Source organism: Pholcus phalangioides, unplaced genomic scaffold (assembly GCF_987345545.1).
Source record: "Pholcus phalangioides strain wild (caught in Gottingen) unplaced genomic scaffold, Ppha-v1.0 ptg000004l_1, whole genome shotgun sequence".
Classification (NCBI taxonomy): domain Eukaryota; kingdom Metazoa; phylum Arthropoda; class Arachnida; order Araneae; family Pholcidae; genus Pholcus; species Pholcus phalangioides.
Window position 1 is genome coordinate 7,561,602 of NW_028301597.1, and position 25,565 is coordinate 7,587,166.

The 25,565-nt window shown below is 38.0% G+C and overlaps 1 protein-coding gene across 2 annotated transcripts in view; it reads right to left on the reverse strand.

The window, feature by feature from the left end:
• The window catches only part of LOC149086509 (coiled-coil domain-containing protein AGAP005037-like), a 758,714-nt gene that overhangs the window by 635,598 nt on the left and 97,551 nt on the right, over nt 1-25,565 (reverse strand). For both annotated transcript variants that reach the window (XM_089255964.1, XM_089255963.1), the window contains exon 2: nt 18,118-18,786. In XM_089255964.1, the coding sequence (XP_089112090.1) occupies nt 18,118-18,703 (586 nt within the window). In that variant the 5' untranslated portion in view covers nt 18,704-18,786. The remainder of the gene's footprint in view (nt 1-18,117; nt 18,787-25,565) is intronic.

The window sequence follows — 25,565 nt, forward strand, 5'->3', positions numbered from 1 at the left end:
AAAAAATCAAAAAAAAAACCCTCTTCAAAAAAATTTTTAAAATACTTTTTAAAAAAAAAAACATTTTTCATTTATTTTTGTCATCTTCAATTTTCTGAACTTTGAAATATAACATACTAATTCTATCTCTGATTTTTCCTTTCTCGAAAATAACTATATCGATTTCAGGTCCAGCCAACCAGGGAGCAGAATCGCACCAGCGAATCCCGTGCGAGCAGAAGCGAAGCCATACCTTGTCGCATCCGAGCTTTCTTCACAGCGAAGAATAATCGTAATAGTACACTGGTGAAATAAATTAAGAGAATTTGCATATTTTATCGAATTTCATGAAAAGAACTGAACTGAATGTAAAACCACTGCATCTAGACAAAAACGCAAATCTTGTACGTCAAATACGTAAGCGTACACGTGTGTGTAGGTGGAGCCAGTAGAGAAACAGGCTTCATAAGCGCGCGTAAATTAAGACGCATTTCGTTCGCTAGCTCACCTCGGCGAATTTCTTGGTGTTATTTTGCAGCAATCGGTTAATTTCAACTTGTAACAGTAAAAATGAGTAACCACCAACGTTTAGATGATGGAATGAGGTGGCGAATTGTGGGGAGGCTAGAAGCAAGCCAATCTCAAGTCCAGATTTGTAGAGAGTTCAATTTAACGCCCAGCGTCGTGTGTAACTTATGGAAACAGTTCCAGGATACCGGATCCATCGAGAGAAAGCCTGGGCAAGATCGTCCAAGAGCCACGACAGCCAGAGAAGATCGCCATTTGTCGATTATAGCGAGGCGTAACAAGAGTGCTACAGCTTCTCAGCTCTCTCGTGACTTGTATGCAGCCACAGGAACCCGTGCATCAAGGTTGACTGTTTCCAAAAGACTTCATGAGAGAGGGTTGTTTGCAAGAAGACCTGCTGTTTGCGTCCCGCTCACTTCTACGGACAAAAGAATCCCTTTATCATGGTGCAGAGAGCATAGAGATTGGAGTATGGATCAATGGGCGACCGTTCTCTTCACTGATGAGTCCCGGTTCAGCCTAAGCACCGAGCCGTACGTTCATATGGAGAGAAGCAGGGTCCCGCTACCTACCCTCCAATGTCCGCGAAATCGACCATTTTGGCGGAGGAGGTTTAATGGTCTGGGCAGGCAGCATGTTGGATGGCCGCACACCTCTCCATGTCTTTGAAAGAGGCACTGTGACTGGTGTGAGGTATAGGGATGAGGTCTTGGAGCCCTATGTTTGCCTTTTCAGGGGTGCAGTTGGCCCTGAGTTCATTTTAATGGACGATAACGCGAGGCCACATAGAGCTCATCTGCTCGGCGATTTTCTTGAGAGTGAGGATATTCGCCGGATGGATTGGCCAGCCAGATCTCCAGACCTTAACCCTATAGAGCATGTCTGGGACGCTCCGGGGAGGGCAATTGCAACTCGCAACCCCCCTCCGGGAACCATCCAGGGAATGAAAACAGCGTTGCTGAACAAGTGGGACCGATTGCCACAGGAAATGATAAACTGCCTTATTTCAAGTATGAAATCCCGCTGCGAGACCATTATATCTGTAAGAGGGACCATACCCCCTATTAACCCACTTTTTTGTTTATTCTGCAACCGCTGTTTCATACCTTCCGACTCCAACGAGTGTTACGCACGATCATGCGAGTGTATTAAAATTATTGAATGGTTATTTGTTTTGTATTGCATCAATGTATGTACATATCAAATTTCATTAAAATCGGTACAGTAGTTCTAGAGATAATCGACCAAGTCTGCAAATTCTCTTAATTTCTTACAGCAGTGTATTAACACAAGGAGGTTGCTGCGGCATTTCACCTGCAAAAATTGAATTTAAATTTAACTTTTGAATTTAAATGAGACGAAGAGACCATTTTCACTGATTTTTGACAACCCTTTCCTCCCACATACATGCACTCACTTTTACACATTCACATACGAACTCGTCTTTCCCTTCATACGTGGTCCCCGAGGCCACAGTTTGTAACCCCGCAGATGGCCCGGGAAAATAAATTTCATTCTGGTCTGGTGGAACGAGAGAAAGTAGAGAGCAGTTGGTGAACGAAGCTATGAGAGCCCTTCTCCATGATCTTCGAGGTCTCGCCCGCCTGGTTGCCGGAATGGTGGTGAAAAAAGCTAAGGCCCCTTTCACACGGAGCGGACGCGGATGCGGACGCGGGTCCGCATACCCTTTGAAACGAGCACTGAAGATGCGGACGAATCGCCCGCATCTTTAGTTCGAAATTCGTGCATAAAAACTGTTTTTTCGCAATTTTTGTAATTATTTTTCTCCTTCACCCCTGATTCAGTGCCCATAGGCAGCCTAGAGGCATTCTTTGGTGGTTTTTATCATTGAGCCTAAAGATGCCTCCATTCCGATCCTCACAAGTAGTCGATGGGAGAAAATATCTTAAAATATTTTCAAAAAATTTTGAAAAAAAATCTGTAGTTTCGGAAAAATATGAAAGAAAATTCCAAAAACACATCCAATGTTCGAAAAATCCAATCCAAAAACATCCAAAACATTCGATGTTCCAAAAAAAAAAAAAAAAAAAAATTCAGCAAATATCAAAGAATTTGCAAGTATATAAAAAGGGAGGGGTTGGGACTTTCAAAATGCCTGTGCTTAGAAATATTCACATCACAATTCTGTCTTAGGCCGGGATTACACTATAAAAGTTTTGTAAAAGCTCTTTGATAAAACGTGAAAAATTCAACCATTAAGATCACCGGTTGCATTTGCTTGAATGCAACCGATGCGCCTATTGGTTGAATTTTTTAACTTTTATAAAAGATCTTTTACAAAACTTTATAGTATAATCCCGGCCTCAAGTACGGATTACACTATAAAAATTTTATAATAATTCTTTTAAAAAAGCAACTAATAAAATTATCGGTTGCACTTGCAATTTATTAGTTGCTTTTTTCAAGTTTTATAAAATAACTTTCGTAAACCTTTTAGAGTGAAATCCCATCCTTAGATTAGACTCACTTCTGAAATATAAAATTTCATTTTTTCAGTTTATAGACTGAATATCGAGTAAAATAAACTTGTAGGTATCGGGGAACCACCAAAAATATTCAAGTGCTAGGGTCTTCAAACGGCCCTGAGTGAACAAACCGTACGTGGATAACGTTGTTTAATAAAAGTATTTTTTTTAAAGTTTAAAAAAATTAACAGATTAAAAATTTAAAAACATAACAAATATTTAAAATAATATTTCAGATATTCATATTTTTAAATAATTTTAAAAATTTAAAAAGAAAAAAATTAAAATTTTTAAATTAAATTTAAAAGTTATTAAAGTATTCAGTCAATTAAATATTCGTAATGAACAGAACGGCTTATAATTTTGGTCCCGTCAGTGGCCGTTGTTGGCAGGTTTTATTGTATAAAATTGTGAAATATGGACAAAAGGCAGTTAAAGTTTCTATATCTCAATCTCAGAAGGAAACGAAGGGATACACGTATGTAGGTACATTATATTAATGAGCAGGGACCATCATATGGTGTTTTTAAGGGTATTTATGGCAAATAATTAAAAAAATTCCGTGAAAAATCACCTTCAAAAAGTAGCCAAAGATGCGGACGAATTCGCTCCGCATCCGCATCGTGTGAATAGCTCCGAATAAACCTATTGTCAAAACTTCTATGTGCGGATGCGGAGCCCGCACTTAGGTTTTGACACATGCGGACGACGTCCGGACCCGCATGAACATTTCCTAGGTGCGGAGATTTTTCGGCTCGTCTGAAAGGCGCAGTATATTCCAATTGTTAAAACTTCTTCCGGATCCGCATCCGCTCCGTGTGAAAGGGCCCTTAGATGATGTCCACTGGGTGGTACCGCAACAGTATGCATTAGAGTCTATTGTTATCTCGCCGACACTATGTTAATCCATATACCCTCTGCAAATTTCTTATAATACCGGGTCATCGATGCTCTTGCGCCAGGACTTGCGCTTCTTCCCAGCTATGGCAACAGCCCACGGACAATATGCTATCTTGTTCATCCCTCTCTGCAGGCCATTTTATTAGAAATTTAAACTGGTGGGGCACTAGAAAAAAAGGGCACTCGCGAAGCGGTGTAAGCTGCATTGTGTTCGTACAAATGACATAGCAGGCGAAAATTTCAAATTTTAATAAATTATCAATTAATAAATTATCAATTAATAAATTATTAATTAATAGAAGTTAACTAATGAAGTTACTAATTAATAAAAGTATTAACTAATGAAATTATTAAACTCATTAATTAATTATAACTCTCTCTCCGTGTAAATGCATAAGATATACAAAACGGAGGGCGGCGATGTACAATTTTTAAAAAAAGCATGGCAAGAAATCTATCAGAAGTTTACAGAGCGAGCTGCAATCAAAAATTATGCATAATAGGGATAATGACACATTGTGTTGGCATTGATTCAAAACAATATAAAAACATATGCGAGGTAGAATGTTATTGCAAGTACAAAAGGAAGCAAGATGACATTGTATAGCACAGGCAGAAAAATTATGATTGTTTTGAAAAAAGTGATTCATCTGAGATGAATTGTTTTCGATAAAGAGATGAATCATCTCTTTATCGAAAACAACTAGAAACTGGACTTAAACAAGAATTAATTTTAATCATTATTTGGATGATCATACGTCTCGTATTTCTCGGAACATTCCTGTATTTTCACATGATTTAATAATAGACTACTAGTACTGCTAGAAAAGTTTCTGAAAAGGATAAACAACTAACAACTAGATGGGTATTTTTTCCATCGAAATGGAAAAGAAAAAAAGCCTGATCTAGTTGGAAAATAACTAAGTTGTCAACACTGTTCTAGCTTGAGCAGGCACTAAAGAAACACATGCAAACACTAACTTTAGAATGGAAAATAAAAACAAGAAAAAATTCTACCCTTTTTCCGATGTTAAAAAATGATGTTTTTTTCTATCCTTTTTAAACGATAACAAGAAAATAATCCAAAAAGAACACAACAAGAGATGGGAAGTCCGCATTTGTGAATAATAAATTCTCAACATGAAATTCTCCCGGTTATAATAATCTCAAATTTCATTTTACGTTATATCTTCTCCTAAAAAAACGTTGACATATGATACCCAGGTATTGATTAGTATTTTTTTTATGGTTTGTTATTACTGTATGGCCCCGATTGAGAGTGACCATTGGCTTGCTTCATCACAAAAAGATACTGTCACCAACGCATTCCCCAAAGACAGACATCACGCCATTCCCCCCTTCCCCCACCTCTCTAATTTTTACAAACATTTGAGATTCAATAGTGACGGAATCACTCTTCAAGTATTGTATATTCACATAGTGGAGTTCAGTATACACAGAAACACTCATAAAACCACAATACAGTGGAACACTCCTTAATACGACTCTGATTTATACGACTTTTACTCATTTACTTATTCATTATACCAGGGGCGTAGTCAGAAATTTCGTTCGGGGAGGGACCACTTTCATTTCGGGGGGGGGGGACCAAAGTGACAAAACAATGAATTTGGCGATCTTTTTCCCCTTTTTCGGTCATTTTCTCACATTTTGGGGGGGGGGGACCAGACCCCCAAGTCCTCCCCCCTCGCTACGCCCTTGCATTATACACGTTTGGCTCTTCGGTTGCAGTTTATTCCCATACATATAAATATTAAAGTATTTAATTTATTCGACACGCAACATCAATTACATGACATTTTCATTTTAACTGGAACCCCAAAACTTGGTAAAAGTTTCATTTCTGTCAATAGGATTTCAATTTTTTTTGTAGGTAGCAAAAGACGTCACTGAAATTAATATTTTTACAAATATTATCGCCAGAAAAGCCATAATTTTTAGTATGATTGTAAACGGATACATTTCAGCAAGCTGATGACCCCTTTAAAGTGGGCTCTAAAATGGTTTGTTTATTGTAAGTTTGAGAACTATGGAAACTCGGTGTGCCATAATCAAAATTATTTACATTTATCGAAAGGCAACTATACTAGATGTACAGACCATACTTTTTTTGTTCGCATACTACATGTTCCTTCCGAGTTTTTTCCATTGTATTAGTGCTTCGTTTCCCAGTGTTATTCCTGAAGCATTTATAACTGGTTTGCTGGTAAGAAACAAGTGAAATACATGAGTTCGTTCTTTCACTTCCAATAGAATTTCCTTTGGTTGTGGTACCTTGCTTGCTAGCTGGCTGTGTGGGATCAGCTTTTCTTAATTTCTAAAAAAAAGAAAAGCCCTCCTTCCTTTCTGTCTTGAACGTAAAATGAAAATTTCGACAAAAAATCTGGATCTATAAAAGAGTGAAACTTGGGAAGAAATTAAATATGCCGAGTTACTTTTGGAGATGGTTGCAAAGAATATATAATAAAAATCTTACAAATTTGCTTTTAATTTTCTTCTTTTTTTTGTCATTTGTTAAATAATCGCGCGCGCGCGCGTGTGTGTGAGATATATATATATATATATATATCTGAAGAAGTTTAATAAAAATTACGGGAGTATCATGGCTAAATAAAAATCATTTGGTCTCTCGAAAGTCGTATAAACGGGGTTCTCTCTCTCTCTACTGTATTTCTTTTTTTCTTCATTCCCCTCTGTTCAGATCTGAAGACCATCCAATGTCCGAATTTGAATAAATCTAGCAGAAGTTTACAGGGCGTGCTGCAATCAAAAATTAAGCACAATGGGCATTGAAAATGACACATTGTGCTGGCATTGATTCAAAACAATATTAAAAAAAACATATGCGAGGTAGAAAATTATTGCACGTATAAAATGAAGCAAGGTGAAATTGTATATGCAGAAAAGTAGAATATAACCATTTGCAAAAATGTATACATGAAGGTATCCAAAAAATACATTAAACAGGTAAAAAACAAGAGGGTGCGTGGCCTGATCAGAGAGAAACCGTACTAGTAAACTATCTGAATAAGCATCAAAAGCGAGCTTAATAAGAAATCCTAATACTTCTGCCGAATGTTTTTGGAATTGTTTCATCCATGGATGTTTTGTGGAACCTTTCTTCCATTCGTTCTCCAATTCATGATGTTTTGTGACTTTCTTGTGGATCTCTGACTTAATATGTTCAACTACCAGTTTTAATTTTTCTTTAGGACCCGCTCGAATTTCTTCAGCTATGGGTACCATACCATTTCAAGAGTGTTTTTTGGCTATATACTCGTATTCGTGGCATATGTTACACACAACGTAAATACGATTTCGTTTATTTCCCGTTTTTTTCAATTCGGTCAAACATGTATTGTTTCTTAGTAGCCATTTCAGATCTAGTTTCATTCCTCGGCACCACTCATCTCCATCTGATTTTTGCAGCTCCTGCGATAGAGTTTGAAGACAACTAGAAGTAACAGGGGCCGATACAATTGAAACAACCGTGTTGGTTCATTGGTTCTGTAGATTTTGTTCTGATGACGTAGATTTATTTTCGAAAAAAGATGAAATTTTTCGGCATTTGGAAGCACAGTCTACAAAATCTGCAGATCGCTTTTTTTTGATATCGTTTGGATGATGGCATTATTCTAGACAGAGCTACCATTCTTTAATCCTGTGAAATGAAATTATGTGTTTTATTTCAAAAAGCCCGAAATAATGCTGTGTGTATGGTGTAATTTATATTATCAAGAGAGGCTTATATGTTTACATAATCGCCTAGAATTCGTGTGTTAAATAAGTTATAACAAACTGCAGTACCAGTAGTGACTTGTGTTCATGTTGCAGAGTGGTGAAACTACTTTTTTTCACGAATGAAAAAAAAATCAATAGAATGGGAGTAAAAAAATTCTCAAGCTGTTGATAATGCGGTAACAGGTACTCTAAACCAGCGGTTCTTAACCTTTTTTGACTCGCGGAGCCCTTTCTAGTATATAATTTCTGAGAAGGAGCTCCTAGGCCTGTTTTTCATTCATTCATCAAAGTTACTGATTTAATATTATTATTCAAAAATACTTATAATTATTTTTTCCGAATTTACTGTTTTTTGTATTTTTCTCGAGCTCAGATTGAGAACCGCTGCTCTAAACAATCTTAGTTTTTCGTTTACTTCTTTCTTTGTGGATATTATTAGATATACAGAGAAAAATCCTTTTTGATAACATTTTGTCGAACGTGACAGTTGTAATTGTTAAAAAGAAGTGATTATTATACTATTTTAATTTATTCTCCCTCAACCTGTGTCACAATTAAGGGGGAACAAGCGGGTCTAGCGTTCCGGTCACTAGACTTGAGAGGGCACGAAATTCGGTAGCGAGTCAAAATCAGACGGGACATATGCGGACAACATGGAAATAGGGTCAAAATCGGACAAATTTTGCCGCGCGCTCAATGTTGGCGCTGTATCTCCATTGTTTCTCCAACCTGTTAAATGGCGACAAAATGGATACAACAAGAAACCGCGTCAAAATCGGACAGATTTTGCCGAGCCGGTGATGTTGGCGGTTTATCCCTAATTTTTCCACCAAGCTGCTAAGTGGCGATTTTCTCTTTGATGGACATTATAAAGACATGCAGAGAAACTTTTGATGAAATTTGAACAATGAAAGACGTGAGTCGTCTACCAGTGGCCAGAACAAGTTAAAAAAAAACCCCGTCCTCTTTGAACCACTGACAAGTGATGGATTGCTACACTTAAAAAAAATAACGCCGACATAACCAACACTATAACAATACACTGAAGAGCTAAAAAAACTGGTTACTGCCTAATATCATGTAGGGCCCCCGCGAGCCTGCAGAAGTGCCGCAACATGACGTGGCATGGACTCGACTAATGTCTGAAGTAGTGCTGGAGGTAATTGACACCATGAATCCTGCAGGGCTGTCCATAAATTCGTAGGAGTAAGACGGGGTGGAGATCTCTTCTGAACAGCACGTTGCAAGGCATCCCAGATATGTTCAATAATGTTCATGTCTGGGGATTTAGGTGGCCAGCGGAAGTGTCTAAAGTCAGAAGAGTGTTCCTGGAGCCACTTTGTAGCAATTCTGGACGTGTGGGGGTGTCGCATTGTCCTGCTGAAATTGTCCAAGTCCGTCGGAATGCACAATGGACATGAATGGGTGCAGGTGATCAGACAGGATGCTTACGTACCTGTCACCTGTCAGAGTCGTGTCTAGACGTATCAGGGGTCTCATATCACACCAACTGCACACGCCTTACACCATCACAGAGCCTCCACCAGCTTGAACAGCCCCCTGTTGACATGTAGGGTCCATGGATTCATGAGGTTGTTTCCATACCCGTACACGTCCATCAGCTCGAAGCAATTGGAACCGAGACTCGTCAGACCAGGCAACGTGTTTCCAGTCCTCAACAGTCCAATGTCGGTGTTGTCGGGCCCAGGCGAGGCGTAAAGCTTTGTGTCGTGCAGTCATCAAGGGTACACGATTGGGCCTTCGGCTCCGAAAGCCCATATCGATGATGTTTCGTTGAATGGTTCGCACGCTGACACTTGTTGATGGCCCAGCATTGAAATCTGCAGCAATTTGCGGAAGGGTTGCACGTCTGTCACGTTTAATGATTCTCGTCAGTCGTCGTTGGTCCCGTTCTTGCATGATCTTTTTCCGGCCGCAGCGATGTCGTAGATTTAATTTTTTACTTTATTTTTGCGAAATTTCGAAATTTTATGCGCAAAATTTACGTATATCACATCATCAGACATTCGTTATTTGTCATGATCTTGAGCTGATGAACCTCTTACTGGGACAACAAAGAAAATATTTTTAGAGAGCCAGCGGTTCATAGACAAAATACATCTCCCAACACTTCATATAAAACTCGGCTTAGTGAAGCAATTCGTTAAAGGTGCTCAATAAATAAAGTGGCGAGTGCTTCCAATATCCGTCCAATCTGGTCAATCTTCAGTTTGATCATGTTTCGTATTGGTTGTTGAGAATTTTTTGAATGATTACAATGCGGAGAACGATGAAGAATTGCAGTAAAATATGATTAACTTGTAAATTGGATTTAAAAATTTTCAAACGTTTGAAAAATAGGCTGTTAATATATGAGCACAAAAGCGCATTTTCTTCTTAGTTACTTGGTCCAATTTGACAGGCGGTTTCATCAAGATATGAAAGTAATGGAACAAAAGTATCAAGGCAAGCTCGAGCCTCGCGTATGATGTCTGATTACTCTACCGAAGCCTCCTATGAAAGACATTCAAAACCCATAACAGAAAATCATGCAAGTGCTTCTCCTTGAATTAATTTAATATCATTTTGTGTTCATTTTAGTGGACAAAATGCAACATTATAGAGTATATCATTACTGCATTGATCTATTCTGATATCCTAAATATATTCCCTTATTTTCATTCCATATATTATACGATACATAAATGTATACACGATATGTATAATGTATATTATACATATATATTGTTTTACTTTTATTCTGAACATAAATGTACCACAAATTTCGTGTGACGTGCATTGCCTGCATATTGAAATCTGATAATTGAGTGGAGTGTTTTTAAAGATGTTTTTATTGATTTACAAATACGCATTACTTCATTATCAACGACGGGCTTAAACATTTTGTGGCCCTCGAAAACGGAGTTTCCTAATCCCTAAGTAACCATGAACACCCTGGAGCACGCCAGGTTTACATAGGCAGAATGAACATCAAACTATTATTTCGTGGTCATAGAAAAAAGTTATTCGACAATAAATTTAAACGATATTGCCCGCTGCTTCCAGACATTTAAAGGTTGGAGAGCTGTCGGGGAAATTGAACCGATTATCTACCCAGGACCTCAACTTCATACTCTTTCAGCCGGGCAAGTATGCATTATGTCTGCCTTGTGTAATTTTTTAAATTTTAAAAGAAGAATTTAGCAACCCATCATCCGGAACACTAGATCCACCTCCATCCTTTACTTGACTTGGAGGAAGGGGTTCTGTGAAAACCCTAGGCAAGAGGAATAGGGTTCGATGTCTGAATTTTAAAGGTTTTAGACAAAATTTTAAGCTACAGCGAAACCTCGATACAACGACTCTGCAGACCAAGAAATAATGTCGCTGTAGATTATGTAGGGATTATATATCGTTATGTCGAGAGGTAACAATTTAACATTAGAGTATAGGCATTTTCAAACAAGGCTTGAAAAAATATCGTTGTAGAGTAATTTATCGTTATATTGAGTATCGTTGTAGAGTAATTTATCGTTATATTGAGTATCGTTGTAGAGTAATTTATCGTTATATTGAGTATCGTTGTAGAGTAATTTATCGTTATATTGAGTATCGTTGTAGAGTAATTTATCGTTATATTGAGTATCGTTGTAGAGTAATTTATCGTTATATTGAGTATCGTTGTAGAGTAATTTATCGTTATATTGAGTATCGTTGTAGAGTAATTTATCGTTATATTGAGTATCGTTGTAGAGTAATTTATCGTTATATTGAGTATCGTTGTAGAGTAATTTATCGTTATATTGAGTATCGTTGTAGAGTAATTTATCGTTATATTGAGTATCGTTGTAGCGAGGTTTAAATGCATTCGCTTCGTTGAAAACGAAGTTTTTAAATTAAAATGCTATCAAAGTATTTTCTTTCATCACGTTTTTGCGGCCCCTAACATTTAATGCCCCGGTTGCGGCCAACCTTCACACTTGCCCAAGTCCAGCCCTAAGTATCATCAGAATTGACTTATCTTCCGATTTATGTATTGATTACTTTTCATGATTAAATTGATTACTTTTCATAATTAAATTGATTCATTCCATTGATTCAAGCATTCTAGTGATGTAAACTCCACTCGCAGATTTAAATGCGATTTGTGTGCTGCTTATGTAGTACTACTGACATTTAATTTTCACTTTATGTTAAAAATTAGAGCGTTTGAAAAAAAAATAATGCCAGATTCACACATAGAATCAGCACTCAAAATTACCCTGAAATCACTAAAAAGTTTTTGGCAATAAAATTAGTGTTGAGCAGTCTACGTGTCAAAGCACTCGAAATTTCAGCCTGAAAAGCAATCTGGCTACAATGCGTCCCAAACGGATTTCATGGTTCTGTAAGTCTAGAGCCGCCCTTAGAGGTGTGCGGCAGCTGCGGTTGCACCGGGCCCCGCACTCACGGTAACTTATTGGAGGCTTCCATCAATTCTTAAATTATTTCTCGCATTAATTCCGAATTTTCATCAATTCTAGAATTTTTTCTTCCGTTCATTCTAAAAAAATCAATTCTGTTATTATTTTTCTAATTAATTCTGAATTTTCATTGGTGTTGGATCCATTTCTTACAGTTATTTTTAATTCCTCAATTCTAAAATTTTCATCAGTTTCTGGAATATTGTTTCCTCTCATCACTTTGAAACTACCTTTAACTACTGAATTATCATTAATTTTTTTTATTTACATTTTATTGCGTATTTAAAATTTTTTGTTAGGATATTTCTCAGCATTCCTGCATATTCTGAAATAATAGTTGGTGATCCCCCCCCCCCACAAAATATATAAAATCGGGGCTAAGGGTGTCCTAAACATTTTTGATGCCTCGAAATTTTTGAGATGGCCCCGTGTCTGATAACGGCGCCCCTGTGTAAGTCACTTTATGCCAAGCTTCATAAATAAAAATTATGAGGAATGCAGTGTATTAGTGTATTAAATTATGTTTGCGGAAGTCAGCTATTGTTAATCCTGAGGCAGAGATCATTGCAAAACACCTTCTTAAAAGTCCTTTGATTTAAACCTTCTCTCTCAGAGTTTTAAAATTACTTTTTTATCCATGGGCTGGATAAGAGTCGTATTTGAAGGTACGGACGGCAATGTTAGAAAACCACGTTTCTCAGAAGAAAAAAACGGCGACAATTGACTCTAATCCTCTCAGCTCTCAATCAATTCATTCTTCTTCATAGTACAATCTCCCATGGGGTCGGCAGCCGACATATATTGATTCTTCTTCAAACTTTCCAGGAACTTATTCTCTCTCCCCCCCCCCCCCATTCAACACATTTAGAAAATGTAGCTCGAAAAATCGCCAGAATCATTCGCCAATAAGTGTTAAATTATCGGTAAATATAAAATGTCCGATTTTGACCCGATCGCGACGCAAGTTCACCATATCTACAGACAAAATGTTCGAGAGTCCAGATTCTGAGCCCTGATTGGGCGAAACGAAGGTTGCCGGAGCGCTGTCTGTTTGGCTACTTTCCCTTTGCTTGGCTAGTTTCTCTTTCCATGTCGTGTCATTCTTTCAGTGATGGTAACTCGTGGGAAATTTCCCATATTCGTGGGAAAATTTGGCCGAGTGGGAAATTTCTTAGCATTTGTGGGAAATTTTGAGAGTTCATCAAGCAAAAGAATTTTTTGAAAAAATATTAATGCAGTGCAGTACTTTTCTATTGTAAAAGACTTGAGTAATTTTCACCGGTAGATGGCAGCACATTTTTTGGAATGCGTGGGAAAAATTTAGTCAAAAAAAAAATTTTTGCGGGAAATTTTGCTGGGAGAGGTTACCATCACGTTCTTTATACATTTCTCTCGGCAAATTTTCTCGCTTTATTTTTCCCGTTTTCGATTTTTATCTTTTAAATTTTTAATCTTACGCTTAATTTTATTAATTTAACAAAAGGCGTTTCTCAGGACCAAATCACATTGATCACAATGGAGGATCTTCCTAGTAAGTACTGTTATAAAGTAATCAGAAATGACGAGGAGAGAAAAATCGTTGTTTTTAGAGTAAAAGATATGACAAACAAAGAAACCGCTATGGTAAGTACTGTATAGCCTTTCCGTTATACCAGGGGTGTTCAACGTGTGGCCCGCTGATCATTTACTGAAAATAGTTGAAAACATTGAAAAACGATTTATTCCAGAGAATTTTAATTGAAGAAATAATTTCGAAATCAATGAAAAAAGAAATTTCAGAATTTATGCAAGAAGAAATAAATACTGTAATTTCGGAATTTATAAAAGAAATAATTCTAGAATAAATGAAGGAAATAGTTCTAAAATAAATGAAAGAAATAATTCTAGGAATGAATGAAAGAAATCTAAAATTTAGTTAAGAAATTATTCCAAAACTAATCGCGAAAATTCAGAATTAATGATAGAGATGATTCCAAAATTGATGAAAATCCTGAATTATTAGAATAAATAATTCCAGAATCGTTTCAGAAATGAAAAATTTCCTATGTGAAGCCCAAGACAATCACCCACATGATTGAAACACTTCTGACACCATGGAGAAGTGATCAGCCCAGTTTCCCATACTTTAAATTTTTTCCTCCTTGTCAACCAATAACTTCTGAGGGGGTGATGAAATGGTCCAGAGGGTGGGGGCGATGGCCGCAACTGGGGGGGGGGGTGCAGGTGGGTCTGGTGCCCCAGGCGCTGAACCAGAACGGGGGCGCCGAATTCACCTTTTAACTGTTTGTTCTACATCAAGGGGCGCCAAAATGCCAGCTTGCCCCGGATGACAAAGTATCTAGTTGCGACGGCCCCGCTCGGGGTACACCGCAGGAACCAACTTTTGCAAGGGCTCCTGGGCATGGCCCCCACGAGGGTGGGGCTGACAGATCTCCAGCCCTGGGGCCCAGGAATATGGACGACATGGCCTGGGACGCTTCTCAGTATTTATCACGTTATAAATTCATCATATAGGGGCCCGTGAAAGATCCCAGCCTAGGGAGCCCTGTTCCAGGATGTGAGGACCATGGCCTTGGGCAAAGCAGACATTAAATAACCCCCATCCCTCAACTCTTGGGGGGGAGGGAATTTTTTTTCATTATATAATCTGCACTAATAAATCCGCGTGAACTGAATAGGACCATTTCTGGTCGGAAGAAACGTAAAAAAACTTAATCATGCTAGGTGTTTGCATTTTCCTAGCGTGGCGCATCTGTTCCATCGTTTGCATATCCACATATTTTTGTCTGTTTACACAATAAAGAAGGAAGAGAAAAAGCGATGAAATGAAAAAAAAAAGATTTCTTGAAATTAATATTCATATCACAAAAAAATCCAATGAAAAAGGGCTGGGGGTTCTTTTTTCAATATTTGCTACAAGTATTTTTTTCCCGTGGTATGTTTGCTAACGTTATTATTTTGTCGCCAACGATAAATGGCCAGGCCTGACCACCCTCTACTAAATTAACAAATCAGGGAACAGAATACGGGCTTCCGAACATTTTGTCTGTAGATATCGTGAACATGCGATTGGCACCACATCTTTAAAAATTTTTTAATCGATACTTTAATGCTTCCTTTTAACTGCCCTACTACTGGCCTGCAGCATCCTAAATAATTTCAATGCAATTTTCCTAACCTGTAAGAACAATGTTGTGGACATTAGAAAAAAAATTCTAAAAAGGTGTATGACTACATTTAAAGCAATTTAAATCCGTTTATTAGAGACTCACTGCATCTGCTGATTTCTGAAAAAAGTGCAATAAATTCTCACGTAAGTCTTCACTTTGAAATGTCTATAATCCGCTCAATGCGTCTCTTTGTATCTGTCAACCTAAAATTTATGGTTTTTAGTATTGATAATACGCTTGCAAAACCAATTCAGCGACACGTTTTCACAATCTGCAAAAACTGCTTGGATTTGATAGTCGGAAATGATGTCTGAATGCCAAAGATTTGGAGTTCGAATCAAAATGAAAATGTCAAATAATTGAAATTGTGCTTCGTATAAATGAAATATTTTAATATTGAAAGCTATATATAGAGATTAATCGTGCCCGTAGTCAAACGTCTCATACATGTGAAATTCTGTCTTAAAACTGAGAGTGAGGCACGAATCCCCTTGCGCACAAGTTGAATTTCAACGCATTTACCGAGCACGTCTTGGCCATTTTTATTTTTCTCTCCCCCCCCCCTTTTCTTCCTTTTGTTTCCTTCCTAAATTTATAAAAGTAAAAAGGACATGATCATTATAAAAAGGACTGTTTTCAGATCAAATTGCCGAAGTTCAATTACTTTACTGCAAAAATGTCAGATTGTTTTGGGGGGAAATACAGTCAAACCCAAAGCGAATTAAAGACCCTTTATTAATATGCTTTGGTCAAACCCCATTAGACCGGAACTACAAGAGACCCGAGAAATCACTTCGTAATAACGAAATTTCGTTACAAAGGAATTCCAGATTTTTATATTGTTCCTATGTAAACCTATCCGAGGGATTAGAAAAGTTTTCGTTAAAACGATATTTTTCCCGTGTTATAATGGTATTTGTTAAAATGAGAGTTGACTGTATTTCGTCTCAAGTTATTTTTTTACGAGTATATGCAGGCTGCATGGGTAACACGGCGTATGACACTTTACTGGCGGCTGGTTAGTCTTAGAGACATACCCAAGTAGAAAAAGTATCCAAATCACGTGTCCAACTCAGATATGTCATTCATGTTGTAATGGGTTGTCTAGCTATAAAATAAGAAAAAAACACTCTTTCTACCGTCCCTGTGTGCCAAAGAACCCAATTAGAAAGTTGTTGTTTTGTCTTTCCCGATGCCAACTAAAATAACTTCCCGTTTCTAAGTGCAATATTCACCGAGATTTGCGAATTCGAAAATTGAAGAAATTTGGGAAAAAAACAGCATTCAATGCGGGTAAAATGGTTTCCCCTCATTTAATGCTGTTTTTTTTCAACTTTCTTCGAATATCTCAGTGAAAATTTGAACATAGACACGTTGAATTTTTTTGTGGGAGACCGGGAAACAACTTTTTTTTCAATTGGGTTTTGAGGCACATGGTGTTCGCATAAAAAGTTAACATTTTTATTTTAATAACTATGTAACCCCTGGCAACATGAATCAAATATCTGAGTACTACACATTATTCGGGTACTTTTTCCAACTGGAAGTATGCCCCTAGGACCAATGGTTCGCCAGTAAAATGTCATATGCCCCGTTACCTATGTGCCCTGTATATTAAATATAGTACGGACTGTTATGTGAAATATTGTGTTGGGTTTAAGTCAACTCGCATGTTGCTTCGTTCGTCTGCGAGAGAGCAGCCACGTTATGAACCAAAAAGCCACTTGAAGGGAGCTTGTCATCCAACGAAATATCAGATTTTCACCGTATCGAAATTGGAGTCAACAAACTGATAATTTTCTTATTTGAAAATCTGATTATTTGTATTTTCCGATGGGCTTGAAATCCTGATAATGAATCATTAAGTTCACACGAACAGTTTTGTTGCTGCGTACATGATTTCTCTGGAATGAATGGTTCAAACAAATATTTAAAAAATTTTCACACGTATTTTAGTTCATTTTTTTACATTCATAGTAAGGCTGCTTGCTACCACTTTTTGCGATTTTTATCATTATATGAATGCGTATTTTGGAAGCTACAACTGACATTTCTCAATGAAACCATAACCATTTACACACAAAAAAAAAACTAATTTGGAAATAATAAAACTTTCATCCAGTACAGTAACTTGATGACATTGTGCCGTCTTCACGCGCAGAGTTTACATTGATTAAAAATATATATATTTTTTAATTGGACTGACACAACACATAAAACATTCAAATCAAACTGAGAAAAACACAAAACAATAAACTTCACAAAAAGTAACATTACGATGATACAGACACTTTGTGACCCCAAGGGATTTTCATAAATTAAAAATTAATCAATTAAATTCAAAAATATTTATACTTCAGACAATTTTTGAATAACTATCTTCTAATGGGGAAATGGGGGGGGGGAGAAAGGAAGGGGAAGTAGAAAACTATTCATGTTCCCAAGGGGGCCACAGGAATGAGAAATGGTTGAAAAGGGGCCATGGACAAAAAAAAGGTTGAGAACCTCTGCAATAGATCGATGTGATACTCGTGTGAGTATCACTTGCGATATCTATGATTCGTCTTCGTCAGAATCCGAGGCGTAATTACAAAAAGAATAGCGATAAAATGACCGCAGAACTTACTACTGCCGCATCAACCTCTCGGCAAGACGTATAAAAAAAATGTGGAAGGCTGCAGTTCGGATTTGGTTAAAGACTAATTAGACCTCAAGCGCAGAAAATGTTCATGGTGTGACAAAAATGATCGAAATGACATACTGAAATTTCTACTAGCCACTAGCGTATTTCTAGTCAAGTAAGAAAAAATAAGAAATAGTTTCTCTTACCTTGGAATCGCACGCCATTTCTTCTAACAACCAGACGGCGTAATTCCGTACCTCCAGGACCTAAAGATGTTGATACTTCGCTGTATATTCCACCACGATTATCAGAAGCTGGGGTGGTGGCGCTACGCCACTTGGCGGGCAAAGTGTGTCTATTTTCGCTATCGAACGAACCAGAGGCATTTCTAGAGCTTCTGGAACATCGAGAGGGATATTCCTGTATACTATGAAGTACTCTACGTTGCTGCCTACTTTCTTCCGTGGCCAGTTGGAGTGATGTCCCAGGAGCCACGGAATCTGTAAGCAACTCGGGAGGTGGACCTGTCGACGGATCTCCAAAAGTTCGACGAAGCTCGGACACGTCCATAGATCGACTATTTGGCAAGCTGCACGAAGATGAAACGCTGTTGTGATGCTGATGCTGACTACTCGACGATCTGCTCTTGGAGGATGAAGATTCTGATTTTTTTCTCGATGTCGGAAGATGCTCTCGGATCTCCGTAAGAGATATTTTCTTGCCTTCAACTGTACGACCTCCGGGCAGGCTTGTGCTTCGATGCATCGTGAAGCGTTTTATACTGAATGGCATCTTGCCCGATACGATTGACGATGGCACAGAGGAAGGAGACGCACAAGTTACGGATGATGCGATGTGTCAGGATCACTCAATCCCTGGACAAAAAGAAAAGAAAAACTAATGATAACATGTGTTGCAACGAAGATTGAAGTTGGAAAACAGATGGCCCAAAAAGGAGGAGCGAGAAGATAATGTCAAAAGCCCCGGTTAAATAGGAAATGGAAAAACTGAGACGCTTCAAGAATTTCTACTAATTCCTGCACTCCATTTCATACCTTAAGGTTCATAGTGGATCGAAGAGGTACAAGGTCGAGAATATATATATATATTGCGACCGGGAAAAAAAATGCATGGGGTGGGGGAAGAGATGTCCGAAGGAAAAATGATTGGAAGGGTTCTGGAATGTATTAGGGTGTGATGATGTGATGATCCCTCCGCCGAAAAAGGAAAGAAAAAAAAAAGGGAGAAACGGAATCGTAACGACCATCGAGCTTATTGTCACACCACATCGAGTTGTATTACTGGAGAGAGCATGACGGCAGCGGTCTCTGCCTTGGCAGCGCTGAGAACGGTGTCCCCCAACATTTTTCGTCGGAAGATCACGTGACTCTGTGAAAACAAACACAATCCCCCGTTATTTTCTAATGGCTTCCACAAGAATTTAAAATAATAAATGAAAGAAATAATTTCAGCATAGATGAGATAATTCCAGAATTAATGAAAGAGATAATTCCAAATTAATGAAAGAGATAATTCTAGAATTTATGGAAGAGATAATTCCAGAATTAATGTAAGAGATAATTCCAGAATTAATGTAAGAGATAATTTCAGAATTAATGTAAGAGATAATTTCAGCATTGATAAAAGTGATCATTCCGAAACTAATGAAAGCGATAATTCCAGCATTAATGAAAGATAATTTCAAATTGATGAAAGTGATAATTCCAAAATCAATGAAAAAGCGGTAATTCCAGAATTAAAGTAAGAGATAATTTCAGCATTGATGAAAAAGTGATAATTCCAAAATTAATGAAAAATATAACTCCAAAATAAATGAAAGAGATAACTCCAAAATTAATGAAATAGATAATTCAAGAATTAATGACGTATAATTTCAGAATTAATGAGAAATTATTTCATCAATAATGAAAGTGATAATTCCAAAATTAATGAAAGAGGTAATTCCAAAATTAATGGAAGAGATAATTCCAAAATTAATGAGATATAATTTCAGAATCAATGAAAGAAATAATTCCAGCATTAATGAAAGAAATAATTTCAGCATTAATGAAAGAAATAATTTCAGCATTAATGAAAGAAATAATTTCAGCATTAATGAAAGAAATAATTTCAGCATTAATGAAAGAAAGAAATCCAGAATTGATGAAAGCAATTACTCCAGAAGTAATGAGAGAAATAAAGGAAATCATTTCAAAATTAATGCATGAAAATTCAAAAATTAATGAAGGAAAATTCCAGAATTGATGAAGGAAAATTCCAGAATTGATGAAAGAAATTTTTCAGCATTAACGAAAGAAATTATTCCCCATTAATGAAAGAAATTATTCCACATTAATGAAAGAAATGATTCCAGTATTAATGAAATAAATAATTTGGTCTTTTTTCATCTTTAGAGATGAGTGTTCTCTATCCTTTTTTAAACCTTAAAACCAAATATTTAGAGACCGAAACTGTACATTTTCATGGGCAAACGAACTTTGTTTTCACCGAGTCACGTGATTTCCTTGCATTAAGCTTCAGTCCCACGAGAGTGGGCTGGAGCACTCTTGGTAAGATAATTGAAGTTAATAAAAGTCTAAAGATAATAAAAGTCTTTGTTGAACATAACCGCAAAAACCACAGCTTGCGTAAACCCCGGCGTGAAGCAATCCCTACGGCTGCCGGCACACTACGGTTCGGCTGGCGCGGTTGATCTTATCAGCAACCGTGGAATTTCGCGTGAAACACACACTACTGTTAGCAACCGGGGTTTTTTTATTTTTTAATGTCACGTGACATCTCGGGATTGGCTAAATTATTTTCGCCAAGCTGAAGTTGGCTCCAGTTAGCATGCGAATTCGTGCTCATAAGCTGCATTGCAGTAAAACCCCCTCTTAACGGATACTCCCTCTTTTACGGACAAATAATAATTTTATCACAAAAAATGAGTAACTTTGCCTGGTTTTAATTTATACAAAAATTGCCACGTTTTTAAGACAAATAAATTCAATTGGTCGAATGGTCGACGCGTTTCGGCTCTTCAATGGAGAGCCGTCATCAGGACCTCGTGGTCAGAACTCACACGAATGAAGAGTGATGTTTACGTCTGGTCGTCCGAAGAGTTCGCCTTTGTATTTGCTGCGTCCGAGTGGTCTTTGGATGCGAATTGGGGAGCCATCTGTTGTAAAGTGTTGAAAGTTTTTTCACGACTGAGGTTAATAAAGCCTGTCCAAGCTGACGAAATAGGTGGTGTGTTTCTTCCATCATTAACGAGGAAATTCTGGCATGTTCTGATGAAATATCCCTCGAGAAAATTCAATTCCGAATTGTGTGTTGCTTTTTTAAAAACAAATGCTTTGTCAAAATCAAAATGATGTGAATGTTGCCAACAGTGTTGGGCAATAGCCGAATTATCCGTCCGTCCCTTCTCAACATGCTTTCGGTGTTTGAGAACTCGAATATTTAGATTTCTTCTAGTTTGGCCAATATATCCATTTTCACAATTCTTGCATGGGATGAAGTAGATACCAGATTCTTTGGAGGGTGAGATAGGATCTTTCAGATGGGAAAAGGTGAGTATATTTGTTGGCTGGAATATTGTATGGAAGTCAAATTTCTTGAAGATAGAAGAGATCATGAAACTTGAAGAAACGAATGGAAGAACAACGGTATTAGAAAACTGTTTTGAGTCAGCTGGGAGCAGGTTCGTGGTGCATGTCTGGGTCATTTTTCTGAGGACCTTGTCGATGATAAAAGGTGAAAAACCCCGATTAGAAGCGATGTCACGAAGGATATTGAGTTCATTCTGGAGGGAGGCTGAATCACTGCAAAGTTTTAGTGCTCGATGAACAAAAGAATTTCATACATCTGTGTACCGTAAGCCATTCGCTATCTCCATGCCACCTCATGCGAAATCCTTTCATCCTCCCAATCAGAAACTTTCGGCATTTTCTTCTTTTGTTCAAACACACCACCTATTTCGTCAGCTTGGACAGGCTTTATTAACCTCAGTCGTGAAAAAACTTTCATCACTTTACAACAGATGGCTCCCCAATTCGCATCCAAAGACCACTCGGACGCAGCAAATACAAAGGCGAACTCTTCGGACGACCAGACGTAAACATCACTCTTCATTCGTGTGAGTTCTGACCACGAGGTCCTGATGACGGCTCTCCATTGAAGAGCCGAAACGCGTCGACCATTCGACCAATTGAATTTATTTGTCTTAAAAACGTGGCAATTTTTGTATAAATAATAATTTACAGTTGTATAATATATAAAAGTATGAATTTCAAACCTCTTTTTAACGGTCACCCATTTTACATGGATTTAATTTTTTTTGTCCTGTCCGTGTTCACAAGAAGGAGGGGTTTTACTGTATATACTAATAAAAATATTCATGTAATGGAATTTAATTTTGTGTAACAATATTTGCCGTTTGAAATTAATTCAAAGTTGAAGAAAGACAACCTACAAGTTGACCCATTTTTGATGCTTTTACGATTCGTGACCAATCGCACAAATTTTTTTTATATATCATGACTGGAATCATCATAATTTATTTAAATAACATATATTATAAAAAAATATTTAAATAACATATTTTTGTCATATAAAATAAAGCTGGTCTTTTTTCAACCGCGCTTATGATTTTTTCGGAATAACTATCGTAGCCATTAACGAATCAGAATCTGCTGAAGACATGGTGGCACAAAAAAATTTCGTTGACACAGCTGACTAATGGAACTGGTAAATAAGAAATGAGATGGATAAAATATGATTAGTAATGTACTGCAACACTGTGCAAGCGCCCTCACGCGTTCCAATAATAATCGTAGCTGCGGCTTCAGATTGGCTTACTGATACCAAAACCTTTCTGAAGTGGACACCTCTACGGTTCGATTACAATTAAATTAAGCCGTTCGGTATTGCCGGCCGACATTCTGTGTTGTAGGATTATGACGGTGAATTTCAAAGTTGCCCCATGTAGGAGATGTCCGAGTTGACAGGTTCCACGAAATTTGTTTTATGTTTCGCGAAGTCCCTTTTTTTAAAAGACCATTCGTTTTCCCAAGGGCGTGCATGGAAGGCTAGTCAACTGGGCTTAAATGGAAGTACAGTATCTAAATTTTATTGCCTTTCCCAACAGGTCTATTGCCCTTAAAATAGATAATGGTTATTCTTATAATTCTCAGAAATTCGGATGAAGGCAAACAAACTGAAAAACGGTTACCGACTGGTATACCCGTTTGGAAGACCTTGGCAGGGGTTCTTGAAACTTTTACCACTCGCGGCTTCTTCGGCCTGCTCGTAAGAATAGCAAGAGCCATTCCAAAGCACTGCAGGGGTTCACGGCAATGCAAAGTCGTCGTGACGTCCTTCCGAGCGATAATGCCGAACATTCCCAGAAAAAGCGACCCACACCTCGAGAACTTCTGTTTTGGGTTTGGGGTGTACATCAGAAAGAAGGGGGGGGGGGAGGGACTACTGTGCGAACTCAACAAAGCTGTTCGTGGGACCAAGGCCATCTTAAAGCCACCCATATTCGCGTGACCCTGGGCTTCTTGTTCACATAGGGCCTACATGACCAGATGTAGTATAATGGTTTAGAGCAGGCATCTTCAACCTGTTGCTCGCGAGCACCACGGTGCTACCTGAAGCAACTGGAGTTCTCGAAGCTCTTGTCCTTTAATTGCTTGCTAGAATTCGATCGACGTTTCAATCAAATTACCTCGTTCAAATTGCATTCGAGGATTAAAATCATCCTAATTTTTCATGCATACGTATGATCAAACTTGTAAGGGTGCTCTCCTTTCGATCATGGGTACAGCCAGTGCTCACGACTAGAAAAAGGTTGAGGACCTCCGGTTTAGAGTGTAAATAATTACATAATGGGTGATTACAGTTTAGGTTCTCGTACTTCGAGTAGTTTTTCCTCAAAAACTGCTTAACCGAGTACATCCAAATTTTCAGGATATCTCAATGAGACCGTGGGGAGATTTATGAAGTAAAACAAATACAGACTAACCCCGTTTTAACGAATATCGTTACAGTGAAAATCTCGTTCTAACGAAAACTTTTCCAACCTCCCACAACAGTTTACATAGGCACAACGGCAACAACCTGGAATTCCTTTACAAGGAAATTTCGTTGTAACGAAGTGATTTCTCCGGTCTCTTGGAAGTTTGCTATAATGGGATTAAGCTGCAGTTCAATTTTCGACCAACAAGTGAAAAAGTGCTCCCCCTCCCCCGGGGTAGAAGGTACTGGGGAAAGATGGGGGGGGGGGGGCAGCATGAGAAGGAAATGCTGTACAAAGGGCCATTAGCTCACAAAAAAATTGGCAACCACTGGAACATATGATATTTTCGTTTAATGTATTTTTTTTTTTAATTTATTCAATCACACATGATATAACGCTGTATCATAATACTAAGAACATCCATCAACGGAGGATTAGTAAATTCGTTGTGATGAACACGAAGAACCGCGGTAACGAAAAACTTAACTCATCTTAAGAGTATTATGGACACCCCCCCCCCCGGGTAAATGGTAAATCCCTAAATGGTAGCCCTACATGGTAAATCCTTGAAAATTCCAATCGGATCTCATTTTTGGAGCCCCCTCTTCTCTTGAGGCACCCGGGCCGTGCTCGGGTGGTCCCATGCGTTAAGACGGCACTGACTGATGCCCCGAACTCCGAGCCAGACAGGAGCGCAAATGTTAACCTTTCATCTCTCCTTCAATATTAAAAGGGGGCGCCAAAATGCGTGCTTGCCCCGGCCGACCACGCATGTCGTTGTGGCCCTGTACATTAGTATGTATGTTGCAAGGTTTAAGGTACATGCAGGGCGGCAGCTGGATACTTTTTTAACTGGAGCTAGCAAGCTTTTGGCGTCCCGTGTAAGGAAAGGTTAGGAGGAGTGGTGTTAAAGGGGTAATTCGGCGCCCCCTCTAGTTCAGCACAGTGGATCCGCTGTACCTAGTTGCGGCTTTGTGTGTGTATGTAAATCAAAAACTGCTTGAAAAGAACGGTAGGTGTGAAAATTGTCTTAGTGCACTCTTCGATATTACCCGCATACAACGTTTTGTCTAGATCAGCGGTTCTCAATCTTTTTTGACCCGCGGAGCCCTTTCCAGTATATAATTTCTATGGCGGAGCACCGTCGGCCTATTTTTTATTTATTCATCAAAGTTACTGATTTATTTTTATTCAAAAATACCAATAATTATTTTTTTCAAATTTACTGGTTCTTTTTTTATTTTCCTCGAGGGCCGCGGAGCCCTTGGGAGTTCACACGGAGCACCGGTTGAGAACCGCTGGCCTAGATGGTTTTTTTTTCATTGCAAAAACAACAGATAGACAGCCACATTCATATACGATACAAAAATAGATAACAAAAAGACAGAATAATGAAAGCAAAACACACGCAATGCAGCTCTTAGGGACGTATTTCCTCCCCGGTTCATACTTGGGCTTTTAATAAATGCTTCAAATTTGATACGGAAAATTTGCAAACATAAAAATTTATTCCTTCAGATGTCTAATTATTTTTATTTCTGATAATTTTTTATGAATTTATTAGAAATGATTGGGCCTCCTGACAATTTGTACTCTTTTGGAAGAGGTAACTAATTGGTTTTTTGCTAAAAC